The 15636-nt window shown below is 41.5% G+C and overlaps 1 protein-coding gene across 5 annotated transcripts in view; it reads right to left on the bottom strand.

Annotated features, from left to right (window-relative positions):
- Nucleotides 1-15636, bottom strand: part of rab3gap1 (RAB3 GTPase activating protein subunit 1) — a 176299-nt gene that overhangs the window by 84739 nt on the left and 75924 nt on the right. For all 5 annotated transcript variants that reach the window (XM_061792738.1, XM_061792736.1, XM_061792737.1 and 2 more), the window contains 3 exons: nucleotides 9698-9870; nucleotides 1467-1559; nucleotides 997-1169 (listed from right to left, as the gene is read on the bottom strand). In XM_061792738.1, the coding sequence (XP_061648722.1) occupies nucleotides 997-1169; nucleotides 1467-1559; nucleotides 9698-9870 (439 nt within the window). The remainder of the gene's footprint in view (nucleotides 1-996; nucleotides 1170-1466; nucleotides 1560-9697; nucleotides 9871-15636) is intronic.

The raw sequence follows: 15636 nt of genomic DNA, 5'->3' as shown, positions 1-15636 counted from the left end.
GGGGTGTGGAAGCTCAATGGATTAGGGTAAAAATACTTTAGAGCAGTGGTTCTCAAACTGTTTACACCAGGTAAAAAATGTGTGTGATGATTTAGGCACTCCAAATACCACCATAATAACCAACTTTAAAATACAGCAGCGCAGTACTCTTTTTCTTTCTATCTCTCTCTCTTTCTTGCTGTACCTACCAAATGTACTTTATTACATTTAAAAACAAAAACAAAGTAGCACAAAATTGTGAAGTGGAAGGAAAATGATATACGATTTTCAGAAATGTAAAGAAATATAAATCTGAAACATGTGGTGTGCATTTGTATTCAGCCCCTACATAAAATCCAGTGCAATCAATTGCCTTCACAAGTCACCTAAAGTCTCAAAAGAGTCCACCAGCGTGTAATTTACTCTTAGTATAAATATACTTGTTCTGTGAAGGACTCAGTGGTTTGTTTGAGAATACCAGTGAACAACAGCACCATGAAGACCAAGAAACTCACAAGACAGGTCAGGGATAAAGTTGTGGAGACGTTTAAAGCAAGGTTAGGTTATAAAAAAGATCCTAAGGAGTACCGTTCAATCCATCATTAAAAATTGGAAAAAGTATGGCACAACTGCAAACCTACCAAGACATTGCCGTCCACCTGAACTGACTGAGAAGCAGAAATCCACAGCTCAAAAACTAAACAAAACAAAATACAATTCCAATATACTACAGGGGATTTCTGGGATAGACAAGTGGATCAAAAGTAGACCAAAACAAAATCTGCAATATACCAGGCAAACACTGTTTTGTGTTATTGTTTTTTCCCATTTATTTATCTAGTTAGGGCAAAATAAAAACAAATACAAAATAAAAAAAATAAATAAAAATCACAACTATGTTTTATAGCACAAAAAGATAAGTTTAGCAGATGTGTGTAGAATACGCTTGTCTACAATGCTCTGACAGCAGATCTTAATAATTGTGAGACCAATAGTGAGCCACTGTGTCATACCCACCCACAGATTTGGTAATTGTTCTCCCAGCGGTATCGCAACTCAAGGACAAACTCCTGCCAGAGGTAGGCCACTGCCCGCAGCCCACCATGGTAGTAGTTGACGAGACACGTGCACAGTGCCAGCCGATGCGTCAGACTTTCAACTGGTGCCGACTTCAACTGAATAAAAAGTTCCTGGCCAAATGAGAATCAAATAAATATGCTTCTAATGTTGCTTTGTAATTACATTAACAGTCAATCAATGTATAGTACACATTTACTCCAGAGTCTTGCCAATCATCTATGACTTCCCTGGCTTTATAAGTGATTTCTAGTTGTCATTCAAATTGATTTATTGTCTCAAATGCCGTATTTTACAATAAATGCGATCTCTCATATTTTTATTAAATATACAAAGATCTGACATAAATACATAAATATCACATCTACAGTACGTAGTTTTAAAGGATTAATAACTGAATATTTACTTACATCAGTATTTTGATCTTTTGCAGGCTTTCCATAGCTATGTGTTTGTGCAGTTTTATTTTCTGTCTTATCCACAGCAGCATCTGGAAAAAGATACTGAACAAAGAAAAAAACAACAACCTTACAATAAGAAAGAGTCTGTATACAGTACATAATACAGTAGACAATCAACCTTAGATTTTTGGGGTATTTAGCATTCATTTTGACAAATAATGCAAATGCAATTTTCCATCCATCCATTTTCTGAGCCGCTTCTCCTCACAAGGATCGCTGGCGTGCTGGAGCCAATCCCTGCTATCATCGGGCAGGAGGCGGGGTACACCCTGAAACCGGAGTGCCCACAGAAAGCCCACGCAGGCATGGGGAGAACATGCAAACTCCACACAGGCGGGGCCAGGGATTGAACTCCGGTCTTCAGAACTGTGAGGCAGACGCTCTAACCAGTTGTCCACCGTGCCGCCGCAAATGCAATTTGTTTAAGAAAATTAACTTTTGCTATCAACAAAAAGGAAAAAAAAGAAACAATTCCTGACTTTAACAAAGCAATTTCAGAAAAAAAAATTGTAGCAACGTCCAAAACATTTTAGACATTGAAGTGTCAGAATGCTTGACATCAAGTCAAGCGAGCAGGATTACCTGCATGTGTGTTTTGCTTTTATGTGAGTTTTTCCCTGAAAGAAGTAGCATTCTTAAAGTGATCTTAAATTACAGATGTTTAGCACTATTGGATTCTTTTGTTACTTTATTTCACATTTTCTTTTTTAATTCCTGTGAGCTTGATGGATTTCTCAGATGGTATTGAGAAACTGTTTGTGAACAAATTACTTAGCCGTAATGATTTGCATCTTCTGGTGTTATGTGCAGTTAAACTCGTTTATTGCGGTGCTTACGCTCCAAAAAACCCCTGCAGTGAATTAAGTGCGCGAAGAAGCAGAGCTTGGGGGACTCGAGTCAAATGGCTTGACTCGGGTTGACTCGAGTCAAATGGCTTGACTCGGGTTGACTCGAGTCAAATGGCTTGACTCGGGTTGACTCGAGTCAAATGGCTTGACTCGGGTTGACTCGAGTCAAATGGCTTGACTCGGGTTGACTCGAGTCAAATGGCTTGACTCGCGTTGACTCGAGTCGACTTTGACTTGAATTTTTAAAATTGAACTTGGTGACTGAACTGGTCACCAGCCAATCGCAGGGCACATACAAACAAACAACCATTCACACTCACATTCACACCGACGGGCAATTTAGAGTCTTCAATTAACGTACCATCAATGTTTTTAGGGATGTGGGAGGAAACCGCAGTACCCGGAGAAAGCCCACGCAGGCACGGGGAGAACAAGCGAGGCCGAATTTGAACTCAGAACTGTGAGGCAGATGTGCTAACCAGTCATCCACCGTGCCGCCAGATCACAGCATATGAAAAATAACCTATAATCTAATGACAATTGCCCGAGGTCATCCATCCATTCATTTTCTTTACCACTTATCCTCACAAGGCAGTGCTTCTAAATAAATAAACAAAACCGACTGAGTGATTTAATTAAAGTAGAGGACACAGGAGTAATGCAGATTTTGTTCACATTACTTATTTTTGAAGGATGGAAACATTTTAATGTCATGTATTATTCCCTTAATTATGAATATTTCATTCCCCATTAGCCCATTAGGTACACATCTAATTATTAGGCTTTACAAGATCAGGATTTTTGGGTCCGATCACCGATCAGCAAGTTTGGAAAAACGATTACTGATCACCGATTCAATCACAAGATGGAGCAATTTGTCAATTTACATGACTTGTTCATTTATTATACATACTGAGCGTGTCACTCGAGGCTCTGTCAGAGGTGACTGTCTCATTCCTCTGCGCAGGAGCACTTTCAGTAAGTCAGCCTGGTCAGTGAGGAGCGCTGGTGAGTGGAACTCAGTACCTAAGGAGGTTAAACTGCTTACAACATACAAGGCCTTCACAAAAAAACTGAAAATGTGGCTAGTTAACACCTATAGCTGCCAACACTAAAAGACAAGTATGTTATGTTGTCTTTTTGTTATGATCAAAAAAATTATGGTTTTATTCTCTCTTAATAGTATAGTTTGATTATGTATCCTGTATTATATTGTCTTGTAGATGTATTTTACTGCTTTTTTACATCATGGGCAGGGGACTACAGATGAAAACTAGCCTTCTGGCTAATTCTGGCTTTTTTAACCATGTGTACTTCATGTGTTTTATGAAATTGCATTGTCCCCTTTCAAAAATAAACTGAAACTGGAAACTTGTTTACTGCATACTGAGTACCTATCTTAAAAATTCTTCTCTAGCATTTTAGACTTTAAAACATCAATGACCTCTAGGGGGCATTCAAGGATTGGCAAACTGACATAGAGTGGGTACGGAAAGTATTCAGACCCCCTTAAAATTTTTACTCTTTGTTACAGTATATTGCAGCCATTTTGCTAAAATCATTTAAGTTAAATTTTTTCCTCAATGTACACACAGCACTCCATATTGACAGAAATAAACAGAATTGTTTCGATATTTAGAATTTACATAGCCATTCCTACCACACTTCAGTTGTACAGCCGGGTCCACGACCCTGTCCTCTTTGCTTCCCCTCCTGTCCCGTCCAATATTGTCCAGTCCTTCCCTCACAGGGTGTAGCAATATTGACCCATACAATACTCAAATCCAATGTGTCATTGTACTCTGTATATAATGCTTCTTGTTTACAGCTAGTGTTTTCTTTTGGTGGTGTCTTTTCCTATATTCATTAGTTACCTTTTCACTTGCTTTCCTTTTTGTTTTTTCTGTTACTCCCCTTTAAAAACTTCTCAATAAATATCCATCAGAATTTAAAGAAACCACAGTGGCAGCTTAAAATGTCCACTGTGACACAGTAAAACTGTTCCGGCATAAAAGGGATACAGATCCTCCTTTCTGCTTTACCTAAAAGCCGAAGAGCACAAAAATTCTAGGCACAGCCGAGGCATTGAGAGGGTCCAGTTTGGTGACCTCAGCATTGAGTCTCTGCTTTTTGCAGATGATGTGGTTCTGATGGCTTCATCCAGCTGTGATCTTCAAATCCCGCTGGGGCGGTTCGCACCCAAATGTGAAGCGGCTAGGATGAAAATCAGCACCTCCAAATATGAGGCCCTGGTCTTCAGTCAGAAAAGGGTGGAGTGCCCTCTCCAGGTAAAGGAAGAGGTCCAGTGAGGGAAGAATGGAGCCAGAAATTGACAGACATCTGTGCAGCTTCTGCAGTAATGCAGACTCTGTATCGGTCTGTCGTAGTGAAGGAGATGAGTCAAAAGCCAAAGCTCTCAATTTACAAATAGATCTACAGTGGGTACGAAAAGTATTCAGATCCCCTTAAAATTTTCCCTCGTTATATTGTAGCCGTTTGCTAAAATTGCTAAAAGCTCTTCCCCCCCCCTCCCCCCGCAATGTATACACAGCACCCCATATTGACAGAAAACAATGGAATTGTTGAAATCTTTGCAGATTGATTAAAAAAGAAAAACTGAAGTATCACACAGCCATACGTATTCAGACCCTTTGCTCAGTATTTAGTAGAAGCATCCTTTTCAGCTAATACAGCCATGAGTCTTTTTGGGAATGATGCAACAAGTTTTTCACACCTAGATTTGGGGATCCTCTGCCATTCAGGTGATGAGCAGTGCCTGGTTTTATCCACACATACCGCTTAGAATTAAGGCCAAAAAGTTCTATCCTGGTCTCATCAGAGCAGATAATCTTATTTCTCACCATCTTGGAGTCCTTCGGGTATTTTGTTTAGCAAACTCCATGCAGACTTTCATGTGTCTTGCACTGAGGAGAGGCTTCCGTCGGGCCACTCTGCCATAAAGCGCCGATTGGTGGAGGGCTGCAGTGATAGTTGACCTTCTGCCGACTGCATCTCTGGCGCTCAGCCAGAGTGATCTTTGGGTTCTTCTTGACCTCTCTCACCAAGGCTCTTCTCCCTTGATTGCTCAGTTTGGCCGGATGACCAGCTCTAGGAAGGGTTCTGGTCGCCCCAAACGTCTTCCATTTAAGGATTATGGAGGCCACTGTGCTCTTAGGAACCTTAAGCAGCAGAATTTCTTTTGTAACCTTGGCCAGATCGGTACCTTGTGACAATTCTGTCTCTGAGCTCTTCAGGCAGTTCCTTTGACCTCATGATTCTCATTTTCTCTGACATGCACTGTGAGCTCTAAGGTCTTATATAGACAGGTGTGTGGCTTTCTAAATCAAGTCCAATCAGTATAATCAAACACAGCTGGACTCCAATGAAGGTGTAGAACCATCTCAAGGATGATCAGAAGAAATGGACAGCACCAGAGTTAAATATATGAGTGTCACAGCAAAGGGTCTGAATACTGGCTGTGTGATATTTCAGTTTTTCTTTTAATAAATCTGCAAAAATTTCAACAATTATTTTTTTTTCTGTCAATATGGGGTGCTGTGTGTACATTAATGAGGAAAAAAATGAACTTAAACTATTTTTGCTAATTGCTGAAATATAACAAAGAGTGAAAAATTTAACGGGTCTGAATACTTTCCGTACCCACTGTATGTTTCTACCCTCCCTTACGGTCACGAGTTGTGGGTTCTGACCGAAAGAGATGTATGTTCCGACTTTGAACCGCGTCGAATTGACCGATTCCATTGGTATTGGAGTTGTGGGTTGTGACCGAAAGATCTAGTACTACTACGAGGGGTGGAAATAAAAAAAAAATGTTCCGATTTAGAATTGGCTCGAATTGACCGATTCCATTGGAATTGTACACCTCCATCAATGCTGGTCCTCGGTGCTTTCATTTCCCAGCATGACATCACTTCACGTGGTGTCGGCTGCCACGTACCTATTGACTCTGGTCTGCATTTTCAAGTCACTGAACGATTTTGCCAGCTGAAAATGGCCCAAAAGTGCATTTTTGGACTGAAATACTTTTATCACTGAAAGTTCCTGACCGAGACAGCATGTTATGATGACGGAAAGAAAAACAGACAGGCATAGACAGGACACAGGTGTTAGCCTCAAGTCGATAACCAAAGCTAACGAAGCTAATGCCTGCATCGGGACCACGACGTGGCGGTGAAGAACAAGGGCAGCGACACAAAGTGAAACTTCATCGACAGATTAATAATAATTTAATAACCAATAATTTGCAGACAACAACTGTGTCCAAACGAGATCTTTATTCATCTTGAAAGTAAGAAAACGCGCACCACCACGAGTGTCGAGTGTAGCGTATGTGTCGTCGTCGTTATGTCGAAACACTGGAATACGGCATAAGGCCGGCATATGTAAATAATATTGTATACTACAACGTGTTTATTTATCTCTAGGGTTTAAATGTAAATAACCCAAATTGTATTCACATTAAAACATTCAGTGGCACTAAAACATTTTGGGACCACTGGCTTTGTATAAAAAATATATTTATTATTGTGCATTATTCACGTATTTATTCATTTCAAGGATATCCCATTGGGATGCATCATCTCATTTGTACACAACATCAAGGCACAAGATAACGCATTGTTGGAATGTCATTGAATGTAAGTGAATATTTGAATAATTCTGTAATGGATTTATTCTTTGAAACATTAATTTGTGCAACTGCAATGCATTGATTTTAGTGAGGTTAACAGTCCTAGTCATGAATGTATTTGTATTAATAATTACTTCAACAGTTTCAAATAATACAGTATAAAGACTAAATCTGAAAAAAACCCACAAACTTAACATATGTTTTACGGGGTCAGTACAGGTTCTGACAGGGCCACCACAACTTGGCTCAGGCCACTCAAAAAGGCTTAACGTCGAACCCTGCTTTGTTATTTGCTAGAGAAAGTCTTATGCAGACATTTTTGAAAAAATAAAATAAAAGGTTGCCTTTGGTGTGGAAGACTGTGTACAACTATTAATATGATAAATAATGATAGAAACGATCGATGACAAATGGCATGATAGACAAGGTGGCTGGTGAGGATGCCTCCTGGATGCCTCCCTTGGTGAGCAGCATGTCCCCGGGGATGACCCAGGACACGCTGGAGAGACTGTCTTAAGGTTGGCCTGGGAACACCTCAGGATCCCCCCGAAAGTGCTGGAAGAAGTGGGTGGAGAGAGGGAAATTCTGGCATTCCCTGTTAAAGCTGCTGCCACCGCAACCCGACCCCAGATAAGCAGAAGACAGGATGGATGGATTTCTTACATAACAGAATTTCATGCTTGGGTTTGTTTATATGTGCCCTGCGATTGGCTGGCGACCAGTTCAAGGTGTACCCCACCTCTCGCCCGAAGATAGCTGGGATAGGCTACAGCATGCCCGCGAAAGTAGTGAGGATAAGCGGTACAGAAAACGGATGGATGGATAGATGGATGGAATAAGCAAACTTTATTCAATTCTGCTCAAAGGCTCCGCGACAGTAGTCAGGAAGTAGACAACAACTAGTTGCCATTTTTACATTTTGTCTGCCACGGGACTTGAACCATTAGCTTCTGGCTCCAAAGTCTAGGTCCTACACAGATGAGCCATACAGCCATACAGCCATACAGGCAGCAGCAGCAGACAGACTGACCGGACAGAATCTAAAGACAGTTTTGCAAATAAGTTCACTCGTTTTATTTAATTTAAAATCTTGTGTTGTTCTGAAAGCTAGAAGAAGAGAAAAGGATGCCCACGAATACATTTCGAAGTATAATGTTAATATTTTATTTATTTATTCATTTATTTTTGCCGGCACGGTGAACGACTGGTTAGCACATCTGCCTCGCAGTTCTGGGGACTGGGGTTCAAATCCCGGCCCCGCCTGTGTGGAGTTTGCATGTTCTCCCCGTGCCAGTTTCCTCCCACATCCCAAAAACATGAGTGGTAGGTTGATTGAAGACTCTAAATTGCCCGTAGGTGTGAATGTGAGTGTGAATGGTTGTTTGTTTCTATGTGCCCTGTGATTGGCTGACGACCGGGTGTACCCCGCCTCCCGCCCGAAGTTAGCTGGGATAGGCTACAGCAGCCCGCGACCCGAGTGAGGATAAGCGGTAAAGAAAATGGATGGATGGATGTTAATATTATATAAATACAGCATCCTTGAAAGAACTCCGTTCTGTGTGGGAAAAGTCACTTCTACTGATATTTTCATGCAAGCATACTTCAACAGATGAGTTTATCAGTAAATAATTTTGCTGCGTAATTAACATTACAAACTAATATTCAGTGGAAATATAAAGTCTACAAACCCATGACAAAACCCAACCCCAAAGCACGATACTGCCAACACCAGTGGTTGGTGATGAGCAATGCTGTGTTTAGCCAAACCTTTTGGAATTATGGCCAAAAAGATCAACCTTGGTTTCACCGGACCACAACACGTATTAAACCACATGCGCCTGGGAGATTTAAAGTGCCTTTATGGAATATGTAGCCGGCCTTGGATGTCTTCCTTTGCAAGATAAGGCTTCAACCTAACTCATAGGCCGGCGATATGAAGAAGACTGGAGATTGTTGTCATTTGTAATAAATAGCAAGTACTTGCCAGAAATGTCTGCAACTCCTTCAGTGTTCAAAAGCCTACTAGAAGAGCTGAACATTTAAGTGAATGCCCTTTAAATGGCAGCAGTTGTGTGCTGACTCCCAAATAACTTGACTGTGATTGGTTAATTCTGAAAACAACCACCTCACCTGCAGCTTCCCTTCACCTCCTTTGTTAATAGTTTTGATATTGACTATGATGATTGTGTGAAGATAAATACATAAGTTCAATGCATACTACTATTTATTAATTGTATTAATAATGGGGTGGGTCCTTTTTTTGGCTTTAGCAACTGCCCCAAAAATATTCTGTGCAAGTGCTTGTCTGCAAGAAAAAGCAGCCTAGAAAATTAATGGCTGGATGGTTTAAACAACAATTTGATCTCAAAGTGCATATGCTTAACATTAACGCTGGAAACTGAATGAATACCTTTATTTCCATCACACAGACATTATTATTATTTCTGGCTAACAGTCAACATTCCCCATTTAAGTGTGGGTAATCACTGTGCCTTCCAGTCTTTTTCCAAGTCTGCTATCTTTTTTTTCTATCCTACATCTTCTCTGTTTACTTTAATATTTTCATTTACTGTGTGTGCACTGAGCATTTAATCCGTTAATATTATTACTTATTAAATAAAATTTCTGATTTCTAATAATGTTTATTAACCATGCTTCAAAAATATATTAAAAACACTTACCTGAAGAACAGAATTAAGTATATCTGCGCCAAGTGGGCACTCATCAATAAGTCTGTGCCGTTGAATGTGCCTTCGAGCATTATTCACGATGCTGGAAACAGAGATTTTGGACATTGGCACTGGTGCAGTGGGCTCTGTCAGCTTTGATAATGCAGAGCTGATGTCAGTTATATCTGTGAAGAAATACATTTTACAGTCAAATTTGGTATGTGCCATTTAGCTTTCCAATGCATTAATTAATTATTGATGAACTGTTACATGTACAGAGTTGTGAAAAAGTTTAAAATTAAACATATTTTCAAATGATCAAACCAATGTTATATCTCACAAAGACAACTAAAGTAAATGTAAAATATTTTTATTGATAATAATATTCATGCCGGCACGGTCTACGACTGGTTAGCACATCTGCCACACAGTTCTGGGGACCCGGGTTCAAATCCCACCCCCGCCTGTGTGGAGTTTGCATGTTCTTCCCGTGCCTGGGTGGGTTTTCTCCAGGCACGCCGGTTTCCTCCCACATCCCAAAAACATACGTGGTAGGTTGATTGAAGACTGTAAATTGCCCGTAGGTGTGAATGTGAGTGCAAATGGTTGTTTGTTTATATGTGCCCTGCGATTGGTTGGCAACCGGTTCAGGGTGTACCCCGCCTCCCGCCCAAAGATAGCTGGGATAGGTTCCAGCAGCCCACGACTCTAGTGAGGATAAGCGGTGAAGAAAATGGATGGATAATATTCATTGAGGGGGGGAGGGAATAAATGAAAACCTATCTCGCCCTAAAGTCAGGTCCATAAATATTGGGACATCAACACTATTCATGTTTTAGGCTTTAAAGGCCACCATAATGGATTTGAAATGAAACAAACAAGTTTAACTGCAGACTTTCTGTTTCAATTTGAAGGTATTTACATCCAAATCAGGTGACCATTGTCGGAAGTATAACTGTTTTCCACTTTTTAAGGAGCCAAAATAATGGGACAGTTGGCTGCTTAGCCGTTCCATTGCCAGGTGTGTGTATTCCTGTTTAGAACATTCTTGAAAATAATGTTTCATGGTGCACCATCAGACAGAGTCCTAGTTGTGAATGTACCTTTTACTGACAAAACCAATTCTAATGATGATTCTGAAAGAACGCACCGATGAGCTTAGCAATACCAAAAGACATGGAAAGCCACGGAAAAAAAACTGTGGCGGATGACTGAAGAATTATTTCCCTGGTAAAGAAAAATCCCTTTACAACAGTTCGCCAGATCAAGAACATTCATCAGGATGAAGTTGTATGTGTCTCAAAGACAACAAACAAGACTTCACCAGCTGTAAGAGGTAAACTATTGGTGAGCCTCAAAAACAGGAAGGCCAGATTAGTTTGAAACCAAGTATTAAAAAGTAAAAGTTTGATTTATTTAGATACTTAACTTTTTTATACTTAAATACCCATGATAAATAAAATAAAATTAAGAAACTGCATTTTCTATTTACTTTTTCACGGTACTGTACATTGCCTGACAAATCGACCATGTGCATAGGGTTAGAGGTATTTAGAGGGGATGGCCCACTTGTCCATCATGAATATCAACAACAACAAAAAACACTTACGCACTTTCCCTCACAAAGTGGACAGTCACAGCCAAGAACATTGCACTGTAAGGTGCCACGTCAGCACAAACACCCAGTCTCTTGTAGACTGGCTTTTTTTTTTTCTCACCTGCCTCCCCGCTCTGCCACCAGCCCCCCTGCGTCATGCACACAGTCATGGTCGAGAACAGTGCACTTTAAGGCGGCAAAGCCAGCATGAACACTCGGCTCCTTGGTTGGCTTTTTTTTTTTTGTAATTTCCTCCCAACTTTTCCTTCCTCCCCACTCTCTCGCCTGTGTAGCTGCAGCTCATAATTAGCTGGTGCAGTACAAGATAAGGTAGCGCTGAGCATTCTCACGGTAGCATTCCCCGAGTATTTCTTATAACCACCTGGAATGGAAGCTGGTTAAAAAGAAATGGTGCTGGCAGCCCCTCCAGCTTCGTGGTCAGACATACTTGAGCCATTTTTAGACTGAGGCAGTGGCTAACAAGCGTTATTGCGATTGGTCGGCAGAGTCCAAATCTAAATGTCTAATTTATACTGTCTACCGAGGACCCCTACGCATATTACATGTACAGTGGGTACGGAAAGTTTTCAGACCCCCTTAACTTTTTCACTCTTTCTTATATTGCAGCCATTTGCTAAAATCATTTAAGTTCATTTTTTCCCTCATTAATGTACACCCAGCACTCCATATTGACAGAAAAAAACGGAATTGTTTAATTTTTTGCAGATTTATTAAAAAAGAAAAACTGAAATATCACACAGCCATAAATATTCAGACCCTTTGCTGTGACACTCATATATTTAACTCGGGTGCTGTCCATTTCATCCAATCAACCTTGAGATGCTTCTACACTTTCATTGGAGTCCAGCTGTGATGATTATACTTATTGGACTTGATTAGGAAAGCCACACACCTGTCTATATAAGACCTTACAGCTCACAGTGTATGCCAGAGCAAATGAGAATCATGAGGTCAAGGGAACTCCCTGAAGAGCTCAGAGATAGAGAGAATTGTTGCAAGGCACAGATCTGGCCAAGGTTACAAAAAAAAATTCTGCTGCACTTAAGGTTCCTAAGAACACAGTGGCCTCCATAATCCTTAAATGGAAGACGTTTGGGACGACCAGAACCCTTCCTAGAGCTGACCATCCAGCCAAACTGAGGAATCGAAGAGCCTTGGTGCGAGAGGTTAAAGAAGAACCCAAAGATCACTGTGGCTGAGCTCCAGAGATGCAGTCGGGAGATGGGAGAAAGTTCTAGAAAGTCAACCATTACCGCAGCCCTCACCAATTGGGGCTTTATGGCAGAGTGGCCTGACTGAAGCCTCACCTCAGGACAAGACGCGTGAAAGCCTGCATAGAGTTTGCTAAAAAAACACCTGAAGGACTCCAAGATAGTGATAAATAAGAATCCCAGGTCTGATGAGACAAATAACTTTTTGGCCTTAATTCTAAGCGGTATCTGTGGAGAAAACCAGGCACTGCTCATTACCTGTCCAATACAGTCCCAACAGTGAAGCATGGTGGTGGCAGCATCATGGTGTGGGGGTGTTTTTCAGCTGCAGGGACAGGACAACTGGTTGCAATCGAAGGAAAGATGAATGCGGCCATGTACAGGGATATCCTGGATGGAAACCTTCTCCAAAGTGCTCAGGACCTCAGACTGGGCCGAAGGTTCACTTTCTAACAAGACAATCACCCTAAGTACACAGCTAAAATAACGGAGTGGCTTCAAAACAACTCCGTGACTGTACTTGAATGGCCCACCCAGAGCCCTGACTTAAACCCAATTGAGCATCTCTGGAGAGACCTGAAAATGGCTGTCCACCAATGTTCACCATCCAACCTCACAGAATTGGACAGGATCTGCAAGGAGGAATGGCAGAGGATCCCCAAATCCAGATGTGAAAAAAGACTCCTGGCTGTATTAGCTCAAAAGAGTCCTTCTACTAAATACCGAGCAAAGGGTCTGAATACTTATGGCTGTGTGATATTTCAGTTTTTCTTTTTTAATAAATCTGCAAAAATTTCAACAATTCAGTTTTTTCTGTCAATATGGGGTGCTTTGTGTACATTAATGAGGGGGGAAAAATTTACTTAAATGATTTTAGCAAATGGCTGCAATATAACAAAGAGTATATTATATTATAGGGTGTCTGAATACTTTTCGTACCGACTGTATACAGGGCTTGAAGTTAAATCGATCAGTCTTGATGATTTCTCTTTTTACAATTTAAGATTAAAATAAATATACTGTATGTTAGTCATATCAATTCATCATAACCATTAGACCTTTTATTTATTGACTGTTCCCAATGTGTTGATTAGACTATAGAATGATTTATTTCTTGTTTATTGAATAATACTGAAGAAGATTCATCCCCAAAATCCCATGCTAAACCGCAATCGCAATATTGATTAAAAAAAGAATAAATTAGATAATTTTCCTAAATTGTTCAGCCCTTTTTTCCTGGCATTTTGTTGGCAAAAAAACAAAAAAAAACAATTTAAAATCCATGCTGAATGAAGGGAAAGTAGTTGAGAACGCTGGTGAACGTTCCATCTTTCCATCTATCCATCCATTCTCTTCCTCTTATCCGAGCAGCTTAAGCAGGGAAGCCCAGACTTCCCACTCTCCAGCCACTTTGTCCAGCTCCAGTGGGATCCCAAGGCATCCCCAAGCCAGCCCGGAGACAATCATTCCAGTGTGTCCGGGTCGTCCCCCCTCATCAGGGAGGCATCCAGAGATCGCCTAACTAGATGCCCAAGCCCCCTCATCAGTCTCCTCTACATGCGGAGGAGCAGCGGAGGAGCAAGCTTCTCAACCTATCTCGAAAGAAGAGCCACGACACCCTGAGGAGCAAACTCATTTCTGCCAAATGTAGCTAAGATCTTGTTCTTTTGGTCACGACCCACAGCTGGTGACCATAGATGAAGGTGGTAAAAGTCATTCTACCGATAAAATGAGGGCTTTGCCTTTCGCCTCAGCTCCTCCTTTACCACGACATACGGATACAGAGTCTGCTTTACTGCAGACGCTGCACCAATCCACTTGTCGATCTCCCTCTCCATTCTTCCATCATTCATGAACAAGACTCCAAGATACATTAACTCCTCCACTTGGGGAAGGATCTCATCCCTGACCCAAGGAAAGCACTCCACCCTTTCCTTACTGAAGACCATGGTCTCAGATTTGGAGGCGCTGATTCTCATCCCGACCGCTTCAGACGCGGCTGCAAATCGTTCCAGTGAGAATTGAAGATGGCAGCTTGATTAAGACAACAGAACCACATCAACTGCAAAAAGCAGAGATGCTATACTGGACCAAACAGGACTCCCGCAACGCCTCAACTGTGCCTAGAAATTCTATCCATAAAGGTTATGAACAGAACTGGTGACAAATGGCAGGCTTGGCGAGTCCAACCTTTACTGGAAACAAAAACAACTTACTGCGGGCAATGTGGAGCAAACCCTTGATAGAGACCGAACAGCCTGTATTACCCCCATACTTCTGGAGCTCGCTCCATATGACTCCCCAAGGGACCTGGTCGAACGCCTTCTCCAAGCCCACAAGCAAATGTAAACTGGTTGGGTGAAGTCCCAAGCACCCTCCAAAACACTGCTGAAGGTCAGGGTTCACGCTGCCCATTCACCCCCTGGCCAAATGCTGATTGAAACAGGATGTGGCGAAGCGAATATTGCCCACGTTTGCCATGCTGGCGAATCAAATTGCCTGCATCAAAACTAAAAAGCCCTTCCTAATAAAAGGTAAAGTGATCGCGCTCATTCTGCCGTGTGTGAACGGTGTTAGTGGTTTATTTCCCCCCCCCCCCCCCCGCTTTGTAAAATGCTTCTATCCACCATCTAGCCGCTGCTGGCTAAGCAGGCAGGCTCACGGGCTTCCCAGCTACGGGGAGCGGCACATCGGGGAAGACCTGATGCCGCTTGGCGTCGAATTGAAGCATGCATATATACGGCCACGATATACGTTTGAAGTATTGATGATCAATGAGTTCTGCATTTAATATTAGTTCTCGCAGCTAGCTAGCTGCCTTCTTCATCAACACACAAGCCGCTAATCCCACTTTCGTTGTCATGACGAGCAACGATGGCGACGGTAGCTCAAACCAGGGTGCAACGAGCTCATCATTTGGGGGCCCAAGCCAAACAGAGTTACGGCCTGCCCCCCACCTAATGTAATTTAGACCAGTTTGTCCTGCTTGTGAAATCTAGCCCAATTATCTGACAGCTAAAGTTAGTCTACGAATATTTATCACCAACTATTTAGAATATTGTTTTTCAACTAAAAAGTTTGAATTTGATAAAATTCAATATAGTCCTTAAGATCCTTCTTGA

The sequence above is a fragment of the Phyllopteryx taeniolatus genome, chromosome 12 (assembly GCF_024500385.1).
Source record: "Phyllopteryx taeniolatus isolate TA_2022b chromosome 12, UOR_Ptae_1.2, whole genome shotgun sequence".
NCBI classification, from domain to species: domain Eukaryota; kingdom Metazoa; phylum Chordata; class Actinopteri; order Syngnathiformes; family Syngnathidae; genus Phyllopteryx; species Phyllopteryx taeniolatus.
The sequence above is the reverse complement of the archived record's forward strand: the minus strand, read 5'-3'. Positions and strand labels throughout refer to the sequence as shown.